The sequence below is a fragment of the Neolamprologus brichardi genome, chromosome 3, assembly GCF_056152115.1.
Source record: "Neolamprologus brichardi isolate AB-2024 chromosome 3, ASM5615211v1, whole genome shotgun sequence".
NCBI lineage: Eukaryota > Metazoa > Chordata > Actinopteri > Cichliformes > Cichlidae > Neolamprologus > Neolamprologus brichardi.
This window is the reverse complement of record NC_142106.1, coordinates 52,157,151-52,177,749: the sequence shown is the minus strand read 5'-3', so window position 1 is coordinate 52,177,749 and position 20,599 is coordinate 52,157,151. Positions and strand designations below refer to the sequence as shown.

Sequence of the window (20,599 nt, the reverse complement as noted above, 5' to 3'; positions counted from 1 at the left end):
CTAGTATAAATTACAGTTTTATATAACAGAACAAATTTGATATCTGTTATAAATATTTCACTAAATGTTTAACTGATTCCTCTTCTGGGACACCCACACTGTGTGCAGTTTCATCTCAGCCCACTGTGTGATTCCACATTAAAGGACATTTCTCCCCAAATTCAATAAGCTCAGTGGATTATCATAACAGCGTATCAACAATTCATTTAAGAAATCCTTCTTAATTATTGACATGAAAATCTCAGTTGATTCTTGATTTTGCTCGTCTACTCTACAGCCTGGATAGTTTCATTTCAAACTGCTGCCGTGTTTCTGCCAAATTAAAAAACAGTTCTACTCAAATTTAACACGGTTCAGTTAATAATCAATGATTAACAAAAGATTTTGTTCATATTTCATTATATAATTCTGATCCATCAAAGATATTCCTTCTTAGAATAATCCTTTCTCTTATTGAAGATCGATTTATTTTTCTCATTTTGGTCATTCCTATTAACCCAACCATTTTAAGTTTGTGTTATGTTTTTATTTTCAAGTACTTTATTTAGTATATTGAGTATTGTTGAACATTTACGTTGCCTTTTTCCTTAATCAATCCCACACCACCACCCCCAAAACCTTGGGAACAAAGAGCAAGGAAAGCACAAAGTACAGCAGAAGATGGAGGCAATAAATACACACTGGAAAATGAGACGAGAGGCAACAGGTGGGAGACATGATGCAGGAGAAAACTACAATAGTCACAGGAAGCAACAGTTAAAACAATAAAACAGGAAAACATTGAGAACAAGGGTTAAATTACATAGAGGGGAAAAGACTGGACAGGGGAACATGAGATAGATAAATGCAGACGAGACTGAGACACTGATGGGAACAAATCATTATCCAAATGGGGGAAGTAAAACTCAAAACTAAGTACACAAGACATGAGACGTTAAAAAAAGAGGAAATGATACACATGACATATGCAAAACACAAGACAAAGACAAAAAGGCATCACAAAACCCTGAGGAAAAAAACAGCGATCCTCCATCCATCCATTCGCTTATCCTCTTCAGGGTCGCGGGGGGCGCTGGAGCCTATCCCAGCTGTCATAGGGCGAGAGGCGGGGTACACCCTGGACAGGTCGCCAATCTGTCGCAGGGCCAACACACAGGAACAGACAACCATTCACACTCATATTCACACCTAGTGGCAATTTGGATTACCCAATTAACCTATCTCCACAAGCTGCATGTCTTTGACGGTGGGAGGAAGCCGAAGTACCCGGAGGGAACAGCGATCCTAACACATAATATTGCAGTGGTTGGAGATGAAACTTTGCTGACATGTCGTAAATGGACTGATTCTAATATAGTGCTTTTCTACTCTCCTGGAGTTCTCAAAGTGCTCTATACAACAGGCCTCATTCACACAAGCACTTCTAAACACAAGTGCAAACTAATCTTCAGAGGGCAACTTGGGGTTAGTATCTTGCCCAAGGATATTTGGCATGCAGGCTGGGGAAGCCAAGGATCGAACCACCAACCTTCCAATCAGTAGCTGATCTGCTCGACCACCTGAGTCACAGCCACCCACCCATTACAAGTGGGTGAGACTGGTTCTGATATGGTGCTTTTCTACTCTGAGCATTCAAAGTGCTTTATACAAATGACTCATTCAAGGAATTTTCCTGTGCAGAAGAGTTTTCTATCTTGGGGTTAGTATCTCGTATCAAACAACCAACCTTCCAGTTAGTTCGTGACCTGCTCTAACTCCTGAGCTACAGACAGAAGAGGAGTTTGTTAAGAATTTTATGACAACTGTCAAAGTTTTAATTTTTCTATTGTTTATTAAATTAATCTTGTGAAATTTGAGTAGAACGTTCCTTTTATTTCTCTGAAACCTTGCAGCGTTTGGTGGTTAAACTGCAAATATATAGAGAAGGTAACCCAGAGGAAGAATGCACAGAGACTTTTAGGTCAGCTATCAAGAATCATTTTTTATGCATTTTGATGCAATGATATGATATTTGATGTTGAAATTGATTAGAAAGGACTAATTTCATTTCTACAGAATTATGCAGTGTGGGTGTCCAAGAAGATGAATCTCATGAATTTCACGTCAACTATCATATATGATTTAATACAGGACCTTCATACACCTACCTGAAACCATTTAAATGACATTATCGAGTTCCTTCGAAGTTTCTCCGTTTGAACAGAGTTGTTCTTTAATTTCTCGTGTCTCAAGCAGCAGTTTGAGGTGAAACTATGGATGCATGAAAGAGCAGCTGAACCAAATGACAACTGAATTTCAACTATAAAAGATGATTTTCAGAAATATTTGAATAGATTTGAATGAATCATGAATGAAGAAGCATTACCAGAAAAATTAAGAAGAAAAGACAACTTGAGTGAAAAACAAATGACATTGGGGCTTTATTTCTGTTAACTTCCTGAAAATCATGTGTGTTGTTATGTGTGTGATCAGCAAAAAGGGATAAGAAGCAGCACTACCGTAAAACTTAGTGTTGAAGCGCAAGCTTGGCAGATACGGGTGGCAGGCGTGGCTCACACTTGAAACTCTGAGCTCCGGGTCTTTATAATCACTCTGCGGAGCTCACAGCGACTGCAGGGAGGGCAGAGTAGACTTTGTGAATTATTTTTTAACTTAGATGTAATATAAATTCAACACAGGCCTCTGAGGAAAAGGATCGTGCTACAAACTTTTGTGTCTCTTCCAACAGAAAGCAGAGGAGTGGAGTTACTCAGAGACTGACTGGATTAAACACACCAAAGGTTCATATTCCAGTTGGACCGTATCTCTTACCAAGGTCTGCACCACGTATCAGGATTTGATCTTATTCAGGTAAAATCAGGGTTCTTATAGGGGTTTGTTCACAATAGTAACTTATGCAGCCATTTTTCAGTCTCACTGACCAAACTTTTTACAACATGCCGCATTTTTAATAGTAAACTTCTGTTCAGTGCTTTTCCTGTCACACACTCATACATGTGTTTTGTCTGCAGCAGCTGTGTTCTTGTTGTTAGCTTGTGTTATCTGTTTAATCTCTTCAACATGGTTTTAGCTTTCTTTGTAAAGTCAGCAGCTCTGTCACTTTTCTCTGACTCCTCTTCTGCTCGACACTCAGCTGACACTCAGTTTCATTTCCACATTCATGAAGTTTGATTGGTCAGCTCACTGTGTTCAGGAAGACAGGTTGGATAAGAATAACAGATTTATGTTTGATTACGCCCGTTTCCAATTCAGTTCCAGTCATTCCTGGCCCCAGGAGGTTGATGGGGGTGGAAGATGGGGGGCAATGGGTTGTAAGCACAATGTAGATGAGTGGAGGCTTAATGTACTTAAACTTCCAGTCACAGTGAATCAGTGTGTGTCAGTGAATGCATCATGTGTGCTTCATGGCTCCATCTAGTGGACTGATAGTAGAAGTAGAGCAGCTGATGTCAGGTTCCTCTGCCTCACACTGCTGTCTGACTACATTCAGCTCATATTTGGACAGCACACATGATGGAAAGGACGATTTCAGTTGATGTGGACATGAATGATTTGTGTTTCCTCTGCAGGTGAAGGTAGAAAGTGTGTGTGAGCTGATGTGAATTGAGCAGCATGGATCAGTGTGAGGACAGAGAGGAGGGAGTCCCTCCCTCTAAAAGCACTCTGTGTGGGGAACATGAGAGCCAGACCAAAGCTCAGAGGTGAGATGACCATCTCTAACTGTGCATGACTCTTCTCCATGTCACAGTTCAATTCAATTCAATTCAATTTTATTTATAAAGCGCCAAATCACAACAAATGTCGCCTCAAGGCGCTTCATAGATACAGAGAAAAGCCCAACAATCATATGACCCCCTATGAGCAAGCACTTTGGCGACAGTGGGAAGGAAAAACTCCCTTTTAACAGGAAGAAACCTCCGGCAGAACCAGGCTCAGGGAGGGGCGGCCATCTGCTGCGACCGGTTGGGGTGAGAGAAGGAAGACAGGATAAAAGACATGCTGTGGAAGAGAGACAGAGATTAATAACAGATACGATTCAATACAGAGAGGTCTGTTAACACATAGTGAGTGAGAAAGGTGACTGGAAAGGAAAAACTCAATGCATCATGGGAATCCCCCGGCAGCCTACATCTATTGCAGCATAACTAAGGGAGGATTCAGGGTCACCTGGTCCAGCCCTAACTATATGCTTTAGCAAAAAGGAAAGTTTGAAGCCTAATCTTAAAAGTAGAGATAGTGTCTGTCTCCCGAATCCAAACTGGAAGCTGGTTCCACAGAAGAGGGGCCTGAAAACTGAAGGCTCTGCCTCCCATTCTACTTTTAAATACTCTAGGAACAGCAAGTAGGCCTGCAGAGCGAGAGCGAAGTGCTCTAATAGGGTGATATGGTACTACAAGGTCATTAAGATAAGATGGGGCCTGATTATTTAAGACCTTGTATGTGAGGAGCAGGATTTTGAATTCAATTCTGGATTTAACAGGAAGCCAATGAAGGGAAGCCAAAACAGGAGAAATATGCTCTCTCTTCCTAGTCCCTGTCAGTACTCTTGCTGCAGCATTTTGGATTAACTGAAGGCTTTTCAGTGAGTTTTTTGGACATCCTGATAATAATGAATTGCAGTAGTCCAGCCTGGAAGTAATAAATGCATGAACTAGTTTTTCAGCGTCACTCTGAGACAGGATATTTCTAATTTTAGAGATGTTGCGCAAATGGAAGAACGCAGTCTTACATATTTGTTTAATATGTGCGTTGAAGGACATATCTTGGTCAAAAATGACTCCAAGGTTCCTCACAGTGTTACTGGAGGCCAAGGTAATGCCATCCAGAGTAAGAATCTGGTTAGATACCATATTTCTAAGCTTTTCAGCGCCGAGAACAATGACCTCAGTTTTATCTGAGTTAAGAAGCAGAAAGTTAGTGGCCATCCAAGTCTTTATGTCTTTAAGACATTCCTGCAGTTTAACTAATTGGTGTGTGTTATCTGGCTTCATGGACAGATAGAGCTGGGTGTCATCTGCATAGCAGTGAAAATGTATGCTATGTCTTCTAATGATGCTGCCTAGGAGAAGCATGTATAATGTAAACAGAATTGGTCCTAGCACCGAACCCTGTGGAACTCCATAATTAACCTCAGTGTGTGAAGAGGACTCTCCATTTACATGCACAAATTGGAGTCTATTAGATAGATATGATACAAACCACTGCAGTGCAATACCTGTAATACCTACAGCATGTTCTAATCGCTCTAATAGAATATTATGGTCAACAGTATCGAATGCTGCACTAAGGTCAAGAAGGACAAGCACAGAGATGAGTCCACTGTCAGAGGCCATAAGAAGATCATTTGTAACCTTCACTAAAGCTGTTTCTGTGCTGTGATGAACTCTGAAACCTGACTGAAACTCTTCAAATAAACCATTCCTCTGCAGATGATCTGTTAGCTGTTTGACAACTACTCTTTCAAGGATTTTTGATATGAAAGGAAGGTTGGAGATTGGCCTATAATTAGCTAAGACTGCTGGGTCTAGAGATGGCTTTTTGAGTAAAGGTTTAACTGCAGCCACCTTGAAGGCCTGTGGTACATAGCCGATTATTAGAGATAGGTTGATCATATATAAGATCGAAGAATTAATCAATGGCAGGACTTCTTTGAGCAGTTTTGTAGGAATGGGGTCTAAAAGACACGTTGATGGTTTGGAGGAAGTAATTATTGAAGTTAACTCAGAAAGATCAATTGGGGAAAAAGAGTCTAACTTAACATCAATGAAACTAAGAGTAGCTGTAGATAATATTACATCTGTGGGATGATTATTGGTAATTTTTTCTCTAATGATAAAAATTTTATTTGTGAAGAAGTTCATGAAGTCATCACTAGTTAACGTTAAAGGGATGGTTGGCTCAAAAGAGCTCTGACTTTTTGTCAGCCTGGCTACAGTGCTGAAGAGAAACCTGGGGTTGTTCTTGTTTTCTTCAATTAGTGATGAGTAGTAAGCTGTTCTGACTTTGCGGAGGGCTTTCTTATAAAGCAACAGACTATTTCTCCAGGCTAAATGATGATCCTCTAAATTTGTGACACGCCATTTCCTCTCCAGATTACGAGTCATCTGCTTTAGGGTACGTGTTTGAGAATTATACCACGGGGTCAGGTACTTCTGATTAGAGACCTTAGTTTTCACTGGAGCTACAGTATCCAGAGTCGTACGTAGTGAGGAGGTGAAATTATTAACAAGATAATCGACCTCTGTTGGGGTAGCGTTCAGATAGCTGCTCTGCTCTATGTTGGTACAGGGCATTGAAGATGATAACAGTGGCTGGATTATATTCTTAAACTTAGTTACAGCGCTTTCAGAAAAACATCTACTTTGATAAAGTCCACTCTCCACTGCTGCGTAATCAATTAATGTAAATGTAAATGTTATCAAGAAATGATCAGACAGGAGAGGGTTTTCAGGAAACACTGTTAAATGTTCAGCACTCACATCACAGCTCAGCACTCACATCACTGCTCCATCATTATTCACAGGAACCCACCTGGACCTGAACCCAGCTGTGTTTCCTGTAAGAGTGACGCGTCTAAAGATGTCTTCATTGAGTTTAAAGTCTCTGCTGCAGAGAGGTGAGCTGTTAGTAACAAGAACTTTCTGATTTAAATGATTTTGATGTTTCCTGGTTTCTAAAATGCATCTCTGTAGCAGAGCAGTGTCTCCAAGGACACACAGGCTCAGCTGTAACTGTCAGTTTATCTGGTTTAAGACACATTTGGACACAATTGGCTGTTTTTAACTATTTATTTTAATCAGAGGTGTAAATTTAGAGCTCACACATCTGGATCCTAAACTATGATAGAAACAGCTGCTAGCAGTGGGTAGTTTGACTTTGATACGCTGCTCTAGAAAGCAAACAAAGGTTTGTGCAGCTCCTCTTCAGAAAAGTGTTCAGAGAGCAGCTGCTGTATTAGACAAAGGCTCGTCGTGTGAGCCCAGATGTGTGTAACAGCTGGATGAAGGAGAACCATCACAGTCACGTCTCCATCTCGCCTTTATTAATGAACTTCCTGTTGCTTGCAGATGACAGGAACACAAAGTGTTTGTGCCACGTGATGCTGCAGGATTTGTTAACGTGTCCATGATGGTAACATCTCCTCGTCTAACTGCAAACACATGAGCGCTCCTAACGGCAGCTATCACAGCCACACAGGCAGACTGTGTCTCACTGTTGCATTCAGGGACATTTGTTTTCCTGTAAAAAGTTGAACTCTAATCTAAGAGGACTGTTACTGACAGGAAACAGCTGCATTATCTGGAGTCTGTGTGATCACAGCTGCTTCAATCACTTTATCAGAGAATTGATCATTGAATAAAACATGTTTGTGTCTGCAGAGGTCAGAGGTCACAGTCTGCAGGATCCAGCTGTCCATCTGTGAGGAGCGACTGGTCCAAAGGTCACCTTCCAAACTTCAGTGGTGAACCTGGACCAACGAGGTCAGAGAACTGTGATGACTCCTTTACATGTTTGTGTTTTCCTGGATAAATATGACCAAAGATTCATTAAAAAGATAAAAATATTAGACTTTGTCCTGTAGCGCTGTGTGGCAGGCAGGATTGGACCCAAACACAACAGGATGAAGTCAAAGAGGCAGCTTTATTTCAGCTGTGAACATGCAAACAGCAGAAATAAGAAAACATAACTGTAGGTTTGCAGTGAATGAAGCCTCAGCTCGACGCTCCACTTTGTCCCTCTTTTCCTTCTCCAAACAGCCACATCAGGAGTCTCTGATGGAGTTTTAAAATATTTCATTACAAATGTCCAAAGATGGGTTCAGGATACCTGAATCCACAATTATTAAAGCTAAAATAGTTCACAGGGTGTGGACTTTGTTAGGTGACGAGAGAACATCAAAGTGTTTTTATCTTTAAACAGTATTTTTATCACTTCAGTTGCTCTCACAGCCCTGTTTGTTATTTTACCAGAGCTCTTATGTTTCACTCAGTGCTCCCACCAAACACCTAGGAGGACACATTAGTGTGATTTAGATTTCATTGGTGTAAACACCAGTCACACAAGCTAACCCATGGAGGCAGCAGCAGGCTTTGTGTTTGGTAAAGTCTGTTGGCTTAAACTAAGAGAGTTTAGTTTGTTAGCACAAAGAGCTGTCAGCTAAAGCCCCGAATGCACTTTGAATACAGATGAAGTGAGAAAAACACTTTAAATACAGCAAACAGTCAAACTGACAACATCTTTTTCTGCTGATCATCCACAGCAGTACATTTAGCCTTCATGCTAGCAGCAGGCTATGACTGTCCACTCAGCACCAACACCGGTAGGAGTGAGCAGTGATGAAGCAGGACCGTGGGCAAGTTTGAGCTACAATCCTATTGGCTTCTCAGTTTCTCCAAAGAAAAGGGAAAAATTCTTGGTGTTGTGAAGATGTGAGTTGGTCTTGTTGTCGTGGGGCTGGAAGGATGCTGGCAGTGAGAGGCTTTTCATACAGTATTCAGTAACAGAATGAGAAGAAAGCCACTGCACATGAAACAAGGTGCTCGTAGTGTTTGTTTACTGTGTTTGTGTCACAATGTCAGATCAGTTGTAGATTCACATGCAGACTTGTCCAGTGAAACCAATGCAAGTGCTGCAGTATAGAGCAAAGACTAAGCAAGGGTGTTATTGTAAACTTTAACAAAAGACTGTTATGTGACAAAGAGTAAGTACATCATTTTTATGAGTTTCAGATTGTTCATCATGTCTTTAATTTAATATTTCCAGTTTTTCCTTCCTATCTCATGAAGCTGTTACATTTATTCTTTTTCTTTTAGGATCAATAAGAGGCCAGAATCTCCTGGACCTGAACCCAGCTGTGTTTCCTTAAAGAGCAACATGTCGAAGGATTTTGATATAAACTTTAAAGGCTGTTCTTCTGCTGCTGAGAGGTAATGTGTGTCTAGATGTTGTTCCTGACTCTGTGTTTTTGAATAAATCCTCATGTTTAATATCAGCTCAGCTCTTTTTCACACACATTTCTATGTTGGTATGTGAAGCGGTGTGTTTTGGAGTGTTTCCACAAACACAGCAGTCAGAGTGGAAAGAGTGGATGTTGTAGGAGGTGTTTGTGTAGTGAAGAGGCTGAGTGTCTGTAGGACTCCAGCTGCTCCAGCAGGTGTCTCCTTTGTGCTTTGCTTCAAACACAGTGTAGGGAGGAGCTTCCACTCAGGTGTTTCAGGTGTTGCTGGATGGAGGAGGACAAATAGTTTTTCCCTTCAGTGACACTTCAGCAGCTCAATGTTCTGGGGAGATGTTTGTCTTTATGAAGGTTTATGGATTATTGTTCTTACTCTGGTTAAACTGAGCAATACATTTTCCATCTAACATTTAAAGTAAATTTCCAGGTGAAAAAAAAGATCTGCAGCTGCAGCCTCTGTGATGTTTCAGTCTGAAAGTAACAAATTCAATCAGAGTTCAAACAAAGGCTTAATATACGTGTGTATTTGATATAATGCCAACAAGTACAAATAGGTGTTCTTACAGGTCTTAATCACAGAGGTCTGATTAGTCTGGTGACTTTCACAGTCAGCAATTTTGCTGCCTTTTATTTTATATTGGCCTTTTTAAAGCCCTTCAAATGCTCCCACATTCATACAGAGCTTTTAATAGCAAACTCCTTTACAGTCCTTCTCCTCTCACACACGATCACACGACTGATTTGTCTGCAGCAGCTGTGTTACTGCTAGTATTTTATTATGTGTGTAATCTCCTCATATTGTTCCTATGGTTTAGTTTGACTTCCTTCTGCAAACTCAGCTGCTCTGTTGCTGATACACGTCTCCATGAATATGATTGATCAGATGCTGCCAACACCATGTGTTTCATGTGAACGCTCAGCTGAAACCCTGGGTTGACTTATCGAGTTAATAACAAGCTTCAGGTGACTGTGAATGCTAAAGTGAATCCAGATAAAGGAAAGAGACCCTGCTAATGTTGGACTCACTTCTTAGTGTAGATCCCAGGAGGAAGTTCAACATAGCCAGCCATTCTTTGTGCTAGCTCGACCAAACCTGAGACCACAGTGCAGGATAATGATTATCATCTGTCTCTGTCAAGGACATTTAAAATCCACAAATAACAAAAATAATTATATTTGATCATTAAAAATCTCTTTTCACTTAAAAAAGCATGAGCACACTGGTGGATTACAGAAACATGAAAACTCCTTAACACTAAAGTTAATTTAGACGTAAACAAAGTGTCAAACATACTTAAGTAGAAGGACTGATGTTTGTGTTAACCCTCACAGGGCTCTAGACTAACTTTTTGCCATGGGCGTACTGGTACCGGCACAAAAGTTAGGCGCACACAACTTTTATAATAATTTATATAATATAATGTGTTTTTCTGGATACACTGTGCTTTTTCAGCATTCAAAGATTGATGGCACTGTGTCAGAGCACTGACTATGAATTTCAGAAGGATCAGGCCTTAACTTAACAGAAAAGTTAGTAATAGTTCTTTTCCTATTACAGCTACATCCACTTCTGTCGTGCCTAGGCTGCTCACTAGGGCTGGGTATCATCAGTGATTTCTATTATCCATTCAATTCAGGTTCTCAAAGTCCCAATTTTTCAACTTAGCCTCAGACAGTCAAAATTTTTATAATTCTGATCATTTATCAGTACTGACTTCATCAGAATTGTGAACATCACAGCAGATGCCTTTGTGTGAAAGTAACTGAGAATAAAACACAGAAAAACATGAAGGAGATTTTCCTGGTCTGGCTTTTTATAGCAGATAACCTTAAAAACATTCTACAATGTTCTGCATATAAAGTTTAAATTTCTTCAGTATTGAACAACAGAAAAAATAGGCTTTCTTGTCCGAGGTCATTTAAGTGAAAAAAAGAAAAAGAAAAGAAAAAGACAGCAGCCGACAGCGCTGTAAACAACGGTAGACTGGTGGGTAATAAACGAATGAATAATACAGAAAACAGAGATTGGAGACGGGAAACAGTTCCTGAAGTACAGAGAGAGATAGAGAGAGAGCTAGCTGTGCATGAAGTGTGATTTTAATAGTCGTGGAAGCAAAACAGCAAAATTCATGACGACATTGATCAAATGTGAAGCGCAGTTTGCTGCTTCTTTTGCTGCTGGCTCGGTGAATTTTGGTTGGAGAGAGACAAAACCTGCAGCTCAGAATCAGCGCAAAAAGACGTAATCACAGCGCGGACCGGACGCATCAGAATCGCTAAGCTCCGACAGCGTGTCCGTGTTCGGGCCGTCGGGTGAGAAAGCCGAGAAAGACAAAGTTGATTCTGATGCGTCGGGTCCGTTCTGTGTTTACGTCTTTGTGTGGAATCCGTGTACCTGCTCTCATTTGCTGTTTGGTTGTTGTTGAAATGGTTTTGTGAGCTTTAATCTGAGAATCTGGCATTTCTGGCAAAACACAGTTATATTTAAAAGTCGATTCAGGATTTAATGAATTGATATCGCTTTATTCAAGCTACTCACCTCCCACTTCCACCTGCACTTTCAACTGGACCACGGCCAATCAGAGAGGTCCCGCCCCTTACTATCTCTGATTGGTTTAGATAGGGGCATAATGTGTGTCTGTTGTTGACGGGAAGGTTGCAGATTTTTTTTTTTTTTTTGCTACCCGAACAGTTGGTTGCACAGGTGCAACCAAATTTTTTTTTTAGTCGCACCACTGAAAAATTTGGTCGCATTTGCGACCAAATTGGTCGCACTCTAGAGCCCTGCCTCAAATAGGCTGTACAACATTATATAGGGAGACAAAAACAGAGATTATCGTAGCCATCGCTCTCTCGCATGGACGTGGCAGTCTAGCTGTCTGCTGCGAATCCTCCCCGTATCTCCGTGACCTCATCTGGTATCTGCTCCCTCCTCTGTAAGAGACAGTAAAGGAAAACACGTCTCTGCCTAGTCTTGAAAATTGAATCTTATCATCCATTGTTCTTCTAGGGCCTCTTCTTCCTGTGGCCTCAGCTAACTGCTAATATTTAAATGGCTAACATTAACATGTGTGCCAGCCAGGTTAACATTTATGGTGAACTATGATTAATTAACTGATGTTGAAACTGGAGCTTTACTGACCTCTGAAATTCCTCCTAAAGAGTTATTCAGTGTTGTGACAGTCAACTGCTTCAGCTGCTGCTGGGATGGGCTGTGGGAAAGAGAACAGAGAAAATCAAAATCAGAGTTTTTCTCTGAATTAAAAGCAAGGAAACAACAATATATTCTACATGGTGAAACTGATGGTTTCTGGTGTTTGGGTCTGTTTTTCTGTATTTATGCAGATAAAGTGTAAACTCAGATGAATTATACCATCAAACGTTAAAGGAAAATATGAGGATGAGTGTCTGTGAGCTGAGAAGGACGTGAAGCGAGCAGCAGATACTGATAAACATGTATTATGAGGATGGATGATCAAGTTTCTCACTCTCTCCTTTAAATCTCAGTTTTTTTCTTCTTCACAGTTTATCTGTTAATTTATTAATGAATAACACTGAAAGAGTTTCTGTTATATTTCCCCTTGAACATCACCTTATTAGGGCGGTATTAGGAAATAGCCCCCCTCCAAAGAATGAATAAATGAATGATGATAATAATAAAATGATTAAAAAGCAGAGCTCAGAGTGGTAGAATGGTCAAACATGGATCCACGGGTGGTTCAACTGCATTTGGTGACGTGACTAAAGCAAATCTTTCAAATAATCCCACCATCAACGGGATGTTGTCTCCTTTACTACGGTTACTTTACTTGGTCACCATGTGAATTTCTTTGAAATGAACCAAATTCTTTTATTTGTTGGTTGTTGCATATTTAACCTCTACAGTCAGGAAAGGAGGAGATGAGGCCTCAACAATGTTGGGTTGTAGCTGTGGTTCAGGTTAGAGTGAGTGTCCATGGAATAAATGTAAGTCAGTGAACTGGAAACATGACTGTGTTCAAACTTTTTTGTCCTTTTTATAATGAGTCTAATCAAAGGTGGACAGAAGTATCTCCACTTTGACTTTTCTGTGTCACCATCAGAGCTTCTGCACAGTGTGGAGAAAGATCCAGAAGCAGAGCTGGACTGCAGACAGCCAGTCAGAGCAGCTGTGTACAAAGTAAGACTGAACATCTGTCTGCTGATGGACTCATTTCTGAAAACTGGAGTTTTCTTTCTCTTTAGTCTCATTGTTTTTCTTTCTTTCAGCAGATGTTGGTCTGCAGGAGGTTTTAGATGAACATAAGATCAGTCTGAGGAGGAGATGTGAACGTGTGACTGAAGGAAGTGATGAAACAGGAAGTGATGAAACAGGAAGTAGAACCCTCCTCAACAGGATCTACACTGAGCTCTACATCACAGAGGGACAGAGTGAAGAGGTTCATACCCAACATGAGGTGAGGCAGCTGGAGACAGCTTCCAAGATGGACGCCCTCCATGACGCTGCAATCAGGTGCCAGGACATCTTTAAAGCCTTACCTGACCAACAGAGACCCATCAGAGTGGTTCTGACCAACGGCGTGGCTGGTGTTGGAAAAACCTTCTCAGTGCAGAAGTTCACTCTGGACTGGGCAGAGGGCTTGGAGAACCAACATGTCAGTGTGGTGGTTCTGCTTTCATTCAGGGAGCTGAACCTGATCAGAGATGAGCAGTACAGTCTTCTGGAGCTGCTCCATGTTTTCCATCAAACATTACAGAAGGTCACAGCAGAGAAGCTGGCTGTCTCTCAGGTTTTGTTCATCTTTGACGGCCTGGATGAAAGCAGACTTTCATTGGATTTCACCAACAGGAAGCTGCTGTCTGATGTCACACAGAAGTCATCAGTCAGCCAGCTGCTGACAAACCTCATCCAGGGGAATCTGCTTCCCTCGGCTCTCGTCTGGATAACTTCCCGACCTGCAGCAGCCAATCAGATCCCTCCTACGTGTGTTGATAGGCTAACAGAAGTACGAGGCTTCACTGATGCCCAGAAGGAGGAGTACTTCAGGAGGAGATTCAGTGATGAAGAGCTTTCCAAAAGAATCATCTCCCACATGAAGACATCCAGGAGCCTCCACATCATGTGTAGTATCCCAGTCTTCTGCTGGATCACTGCTACAGTTCTGGAGCACATGTTGACTACAGAGCAGAGAGGAGAGCTGCCCAAGACCCTGACTGACATGTACTCACACTTCCTGCTGGTTCAGACAAAGAGGAAGAAGCACAAGTATCATGTGGGACATGAGACGAGTCCACAAGAGCTGACAGAGGCTGACAGGGACGTTCTTCTGAAGCTGGGGAGGCTGGCGTTTGAACATCTGGAGAAAGGAAACATCATGTTCTACCAAGAAGACCTGGAGCAGTGTGGTCTGGATATGACAGAGGCCTCGGTGTACTCAGGAGTTTGTACAGAGATCTTCAAAAGAGAGTGTGTGATCTTCCAGAAACCAGTCTACTGCTTTGTTCATCTGAGCATTCAGGAGTTTCTGGCTGCTGTCTACATGTTCCACTGTTTCACCAACAGGAAGATAGAGGTGCTGAAGATGTTTCTAAAACAAAAATCTTTAATCAAGATGATTTCCAGTTTTTTTGATAACAAAGATCCCCAATCACTTGATGTATTTTTGAGGAGAGCCATGGAGAAATCCCTCCACAGTAAAAATGGCCACCTGGACCTGTTTGTTCGCTTCCTTCATGGCGTCTGTCTGGAGTCCAACCACAGACTCTTACTAGGTCTGCTGGGTCAGACAGAGAACGGTCCAGAAACCATCCAGAGAGTCATCAACAACCTGAAGGAGATGAACAGTTATGAAATCTCTCCTGACAGAAGCATCAACATCTTCCACTGTCTGATGGAGATGAACCACCTCTCATTATTTCAGGAGATCCAAGAGTTCCTGAAGTCAGACAACAGATCAAAGAAGCTCTCTGAGATCCAGTGCTCAGCTCTGGCCTTCATGCTGCAGATGTCAGAGGAGGTTCTGGACGAGTTGGACATGCAGAAGTACAAAACATCACAGCGGGGACGACAGAGACTGATTCCAGCTGTGAGGAACTGCAGAAAGGCTCGGTGACTCCAGATGTGGTCATTAACATCATTGATCAGTGTAGGTTAGTAGTTTAATTTTGAAAATAAAATCAGATTGTAACCACAAAGTGTTTGTGTCCGTACACTGCAACCTTCCACACCATTCCTTTATTGTACAGACTCAGCAGCAGCTCCATGGATCCCAAATCCAAGAGTGGAGAACAGATTTGAAGTGTTACATCCATGCAGTCACAGCTGTTTCCACCATGTTTCCACTGATATTAATCCTGTTCAATGACACGTTTCATATCAGTGAATATGTTCTTTAGGACGTCCACTGACATGTTTAAGTGTCCTGCTGGAAATCACTCAAATCATCCATGAAATCCATGAAAAATCCTTTTAGTGTTTCTAACTTCACCCTCTGTCCTCTCTCTCTCTCCATCCTCCTCACTGCTTCTTTCACTGATAATCACACAAACATCGTATTCAGCTACAAAATAACACAATAATATCATCTGATGATCATTATTATAAGAGCAGGATCCATATTTGATATCAGAGTAACACACTGCTTGGTTATGTGCAGTCATCATCAGTGACTGTGGGTCAAACAGAAGCTCTCTGATTGGTTGCTGACCTTGGTCACCTGTCCACTCTCACCTCTTTGTGTTTGCTCTCTCTTTGCTGTCTCCATCCTCTCTCTCCTTTCTCTCCCTCTCTGTCTTTGTACCGTCACTCAGGTCCAATGGAAACAGTGACATTTACAAACCAATCAAAGACAAACTGATCCATGTCAGGTTATAACAATATCCAAAGTGAATACAGGCTGCTGCTGGACACAGACAGGTAACATCATTTTGACTTGCTGTCACCTGGATCTGGACTCATAAACACTGAAGCCCTGAACAGGAATACAAATCATTTTCTGCCAACTAGCGACACACCAGCAGATAATGGCTCAGAAAGCTAAAATGAGCCAATCATTTCTGTGTTTAGTTCCCCTGAAATCAGATCTGATATCAGCAGCTCTGAGTTCATTCATCATTATTGTCCAGTGATGAGATTTCTGCTCCATTTGGTAACAGTCAGCAGGTTTTTCCTGCGTGTGGACGTGAACAGTCGTACCTGACAGCAGGTAGCAAACAGAGATCATCTTTCCAGCTGGAACTCTTCACTGAGCTGAAATCATTCAAAATGTTCTGGAGTCAGATTCAAAATAGGAAACAGTCCAAATGTGTGTCGTCACTCTGACTCTGGATCAGATCTCAGTGACAGACTGTGGACATTATGGAAGCCTAAATGTGACACCATCTTCCTCCTTCATCTGCAGATTAAAGCCAAACAAAGATTCTCATTAAAAGTCTGCAGGTCTGAGAGAGACTCAATCGCTGTATCATGTCAAACACAGGAAGAGGAGCTGAAGCACAGATGTGAAGAGCAGATTCATCAGATTATGACTTCACTCTGTTTTGTCTTGATATACATTCAGTCTGTGTTTATGATGCAGATTTTCTGCTTTTATAATAACACATTTTATATTTTCTATCATCACAGACTGACTCGGTGTGGACTCTCAGAGTCTCACTTTGAAGTTGTGGCCTCAGCTCTGAAGTCCAACCCCTCCCATCTGACAGAGCTGGACATGACCTGGAACAACCTGCAGGATTCAGCAGTGAAGCTTCTGTGTGCTGGACTGGAGAGTCCAAACTGTCGACTGGAGACTCTGAGGTGAGTTCACTGACTGCGGCTGTTGTTGTTTTTCTATATTTCAGGTCCTTGATTGATGTTTGAAACTTTCTTTAGTTCCTAAATGTTCAGGATGTGTCTGAAGACAAATGTGAAGAAGTTTGAGTGCTTTCAGAAATGTTGTGTCTTTCCAAATGACTGAAAAACAGTTTTTCCTTTTGGCTCCAAACAAAAGTGACAGACTTGAGCAGGGTTCATTTAAAGGCTGACAGAAGTGGAGTGGTGACGGGGAGATGTTTGACAGGACAGTGTTTCAGCCTCCACAGGTTCATGTTGTGCTCCATCAGTCAGTGAAGATGAAGTCAGTGCTGATGAGGCTGTAGAGTGTGTGAGGGATGTGAATATATATATATATGTATATTATATATATAATCTATATCACTGACTTTCAACTTGTTGTGTTTGTGGATATATGACTGACTTTAATTATCCATAAAATCATCAGATTCTCTGTAAGATTAAGGTCGACTATATGTATATTTAGAAGTAGAGGCTTTAAAACCAAGTTAATGCTGAAAGTACAAACATCACTAGTGTCACATAACTTTGCCGACATGTGGCCAACAGCAATGTTTTAATGTTCTTCATTATTAAACATTCGCACATGAATAAGTGATGTCATATTCAGTACTTACTTTTGACAGTTCACTTTTCGGCCGCTCCCTTCTGCCGTATTTTGCGGCAAAATTATCCACACCCACCGCCGCGCTATGAATTGTGGGATATATGGGACCACGAAGCGTGCACCGGACCACGCTTGATATTTGGGGGAATCGACGGCGCATTTGGAGTATGAATTTTAAGTACACTTCGAATTGGGACAGCCGTCGTCGCGTGGCGGTGACGTAACCGCACTTAAAATGCGTACTTCAAGCGTGCAGACCCTGAAATGGGACACAGCGAGTGTGTCATGTTCTTTCAGTGTTGCACTTTGTAGACGCTCTCTGAGCACTGGTCTCACAGCCAGCTGGACATAGAGACCAGTGTTGTTAATCCAGGTCAGAAGATGACTTGTTGGAATGAAAATGAGCTTGTAGTTTGTCTGCTTTAATAATGTGACTGGAAAAAGGTGTTGGACTTCAAATATGTCCATTTCTTTCACACTTCACCTTTAAAAGTGAAGCCTTGTGGTTCCTGGAAGGAAAAGCATGACCTTTTTCAAATCTTTGTCCTGTTTTTATGATGAATGTACGACTTTAATGTGAAACATTCAGAGTTTTTTCTCTTGTTGTGTTTGTTTGAGCTGCTTCCTGTTGGCTTCAGCTGTTTGGAGTTTCCATTTTCTAAACTTCTACATTCTGAACCTTCTTCAGCTCTGAACAGATGATGAAACACTGAATGATTTCAATCTCACACTTTGTCTAATAAACTTACATCTTTCATTCTTTATACAGATTGAATTTTTGTGGTTTGTCAAAGATGAGCTGTGATTATCTGGCAGAAGCGCTTAAGTCCAACCCCTCCCATCTGAGAGAGCTGGAGCTGACCTACAACAAGCTGCAGGATTCAGGAGTGAAGCATCTGTGTGGTTTTCTGGAGAATCCAGGATGTAAACTTGAAACTCTGGGGTCAGTCAGCATGTTTTAGTTGTGCTGAGATGAATATGATGTGAAAGTTGTGCTGACACTAAACTGCAGACATCAAGCTGATATTATACTGATCCACACTGAGGATCTTCATGGTAAAGTCTGTTTTCTTCTTCTCTGGTTTAGTCCATTGACTGCAGCAGAACAATGTTCACATTTCAATCCTTCAAAGAAGAAGAAAAATCCTCCACTGTATAATTCACTGTGAAACTCTCCAACTCTTCATTCCACCTTAAAGTCTGTCTGACACTGAAATCCAAAGCAAAATGTGCGTTTGCTTTACAGACAGCAGTCCAACACAAACATACACACATCATCCAAAACACAGTCCAACATCCAAATCTCCTCCACTGCCAGCATGAATGATGGGAAAGAGAAGGAGGAACACTGACATTCAGGGTTAGAATGAGTTTCATAAAGCAGACTGTGAAGATCAAAGCTGCATTAGAAAGCTTACATGAATGAATGAGTGGACAGAAGTGGACAGAGATCATCTGAAGCACTTCAAAGGCTTTAAATCAGCACATTTCTCTTTATTCTTTATCAACTCTGTTAGTTTCTCTCAGTTTTCTGTGGAATGAAGCTAACAGCAGGCTAATAAGATGCTGACCAATAGGTTTCTATTAAAGGTTGTAATTTGTATATGAAAAAGTGCTTGGCTCAGCAGGGATCAGCTTACAGGTAGAATACAGCTGCTGGATGGGATTAGCATGTCATAACTATCTACCAAACTGCTAACTGGAGAATTTCAGGCCATCTATGGATCATTTTTGCTAACTGTTTATTCAGCTTAGGCTCACAGGGCTGCAGCCTGTGCCCTAGCTGTCATAGGGCAAGAGGCGTGGTCCACCTGCACAGGTGAGCAGTCCATCACAGGGCCAACAGAGAGAGAGACAGAGAAGCACTCTCTCACATCCACACCTACAGCCAATTTAGAAGCACCAATGAACCTAAGCAGCATTTCATTGGACTGTGGGAGAACATCCAACCTCCACAGAAAGGCCAACAAGCTTCAACCTACAACCTTCTTGCTTTAAGGCACTAGAGCTAACCACTTTTCCCCATTTCAGCCCAAATCCTGCATCTTCCTGTTTCTGACTCCAGGCCAGCTCCACTAACACTTTCTCATCATACACTGCCACCTAGTGGAGGAAGTCTTAGTTCCATTTGAATCTTCAGATTACAGTTAGTTCCTTTACAAAGAGGTGGAGGTGGTGGGGCAACAGCACCATCATCACTGAGTGCCATAGGACACTTAACCTTTGTTTCCATATAATGGGAACGTCCTGTTGTTCCAAGGAGGACTGGGAAATGTGTGAAAATCTCCCAGTCAGTTCCTCACAGCACACTTCAATCATTTCCCTCCCACAGCATCAGGACCAGGGCTTTTTCTCTCTTTGATCCCACTGAGAGATTTCCACACAAACACCTCATCAGTGGGACTCTCAGAGCTACCAGCCCTTTGCTACAATCACAAAGCTCTTCATTGAAATCAATGATATCAAAGCTGGAATCAAATGAGTCCAAGTCTTCTGCTGATTAAGCATCACATTCATCTTTGCTCCTTGTTCTGCATCCCCACCATGGACTTCATTCCTTTCCAAGCCAGCCTTGAGTGTCCTTTATTCAGCTCATCCTCTGCTTTACTTTTACACCTGATTTTAGCTGCTTTATCTCTCTTTCAACAAGTTTCTGTGCCTCAATCTTTTTCTTCTCTCCCTCATAACAAGACAGCTTCTTCTGCCTGAGAACATGTTGGAGTGATTTATTAATCCAGGGCTTCTTATTGGGGAAAATACTTCCTGTTTTCAAAGTAATCCCCATTTTTCCCAGAAAGAAATGTAAGTAGAAATCGATGATCTAAGTAAGAACATGAGCCTTTAAAAAGTCCCAGTGGGTGCAGTCAAAGCAGTCCCTCAGTCCCAGTATAGAGTCTTTGGTCCAGACTGGAACAACTGTGTGCCCAGTTTGAGCTCTCTTCAGTCCTTTGACCTGACAGACCCAGAGGGGCCATCACATCACATTTAGAAGCTCCCCTAATGGAGCCACAACACATGTCCAACACTTAGTCTGTCTTGTTGGACAAACTGGAAGAAATGATTCAAGGACTTAGTCACAGAACAGAGATTCAAATCTTCAAAATCCAGCTAGCTGCATCAGGACATATAGTCTGAAACTCTGCAGTTTCCTGTTTGAAGCTGCTTCCTGTTTGCTTCAGCTGTTTGGAGTTTCCATTTTCTAAACTTCTACATTCTGAACCTT

The 20,599-nt window shown here is 41.6% G+C and overlaps 1 protein-coding gene across 1 annotated transcript; it reads left to right on the top strand.

Moving 5' to 3' along the window:
* The first annotated feature begins 3,609 nt into the window (after positions 1-3,609).
* On the top strand, positions 3,610-18,338 carry LOC148105778 (protein NLRC3-like). Its single transcript, XM_087830683.1, has 8 exons — positions 3,610-3,693; positions 6,531-6,581; positions 8,658-8,701; positions 8,814-8,927; positions 13,039-13,115; positions 13,205-15,044; positions 16,560-16,733; positions 18,146-18,338. The coding sequence occupies exons 1-8, from the start codon at positions 3,613-3,615 to the stop codon at positions 18,336-18,338; spliced, it is 2,574 nt and encodes an 857-aa protein (XP_087686809.1). The 5' UTR covers positions 3,610-3,612.
* Positions 18,339-20,599: the final 2,261 nt, after the last annotated feature.

Excerpts from the sequence above, each read along its gene's own strand:
- LOC148105778 (XM_087830683.1), top strand. The coding sequence starts at position 3,613 with ATGGATCAGTGTGAGGACAGAGAGGAGGGAGTCCCTCCCTCTAAAAGC. Across the intron at positions 6,582-8,657 it reads AGAGTGACGCGTCTAAAGAT|GGTGTTATTGTAAACTTTAA; the intron begins GTCTTCATTGAG and ends AGACTAAGCAAG. Across the intron at positions 16,734-18,145 it reads TGTCGACTGGAGACTCTGAG|ATTGAATTTTTGTGGTTTGT; the intron begins GTGAGTTCACTG and ends TTCTTTATACAG.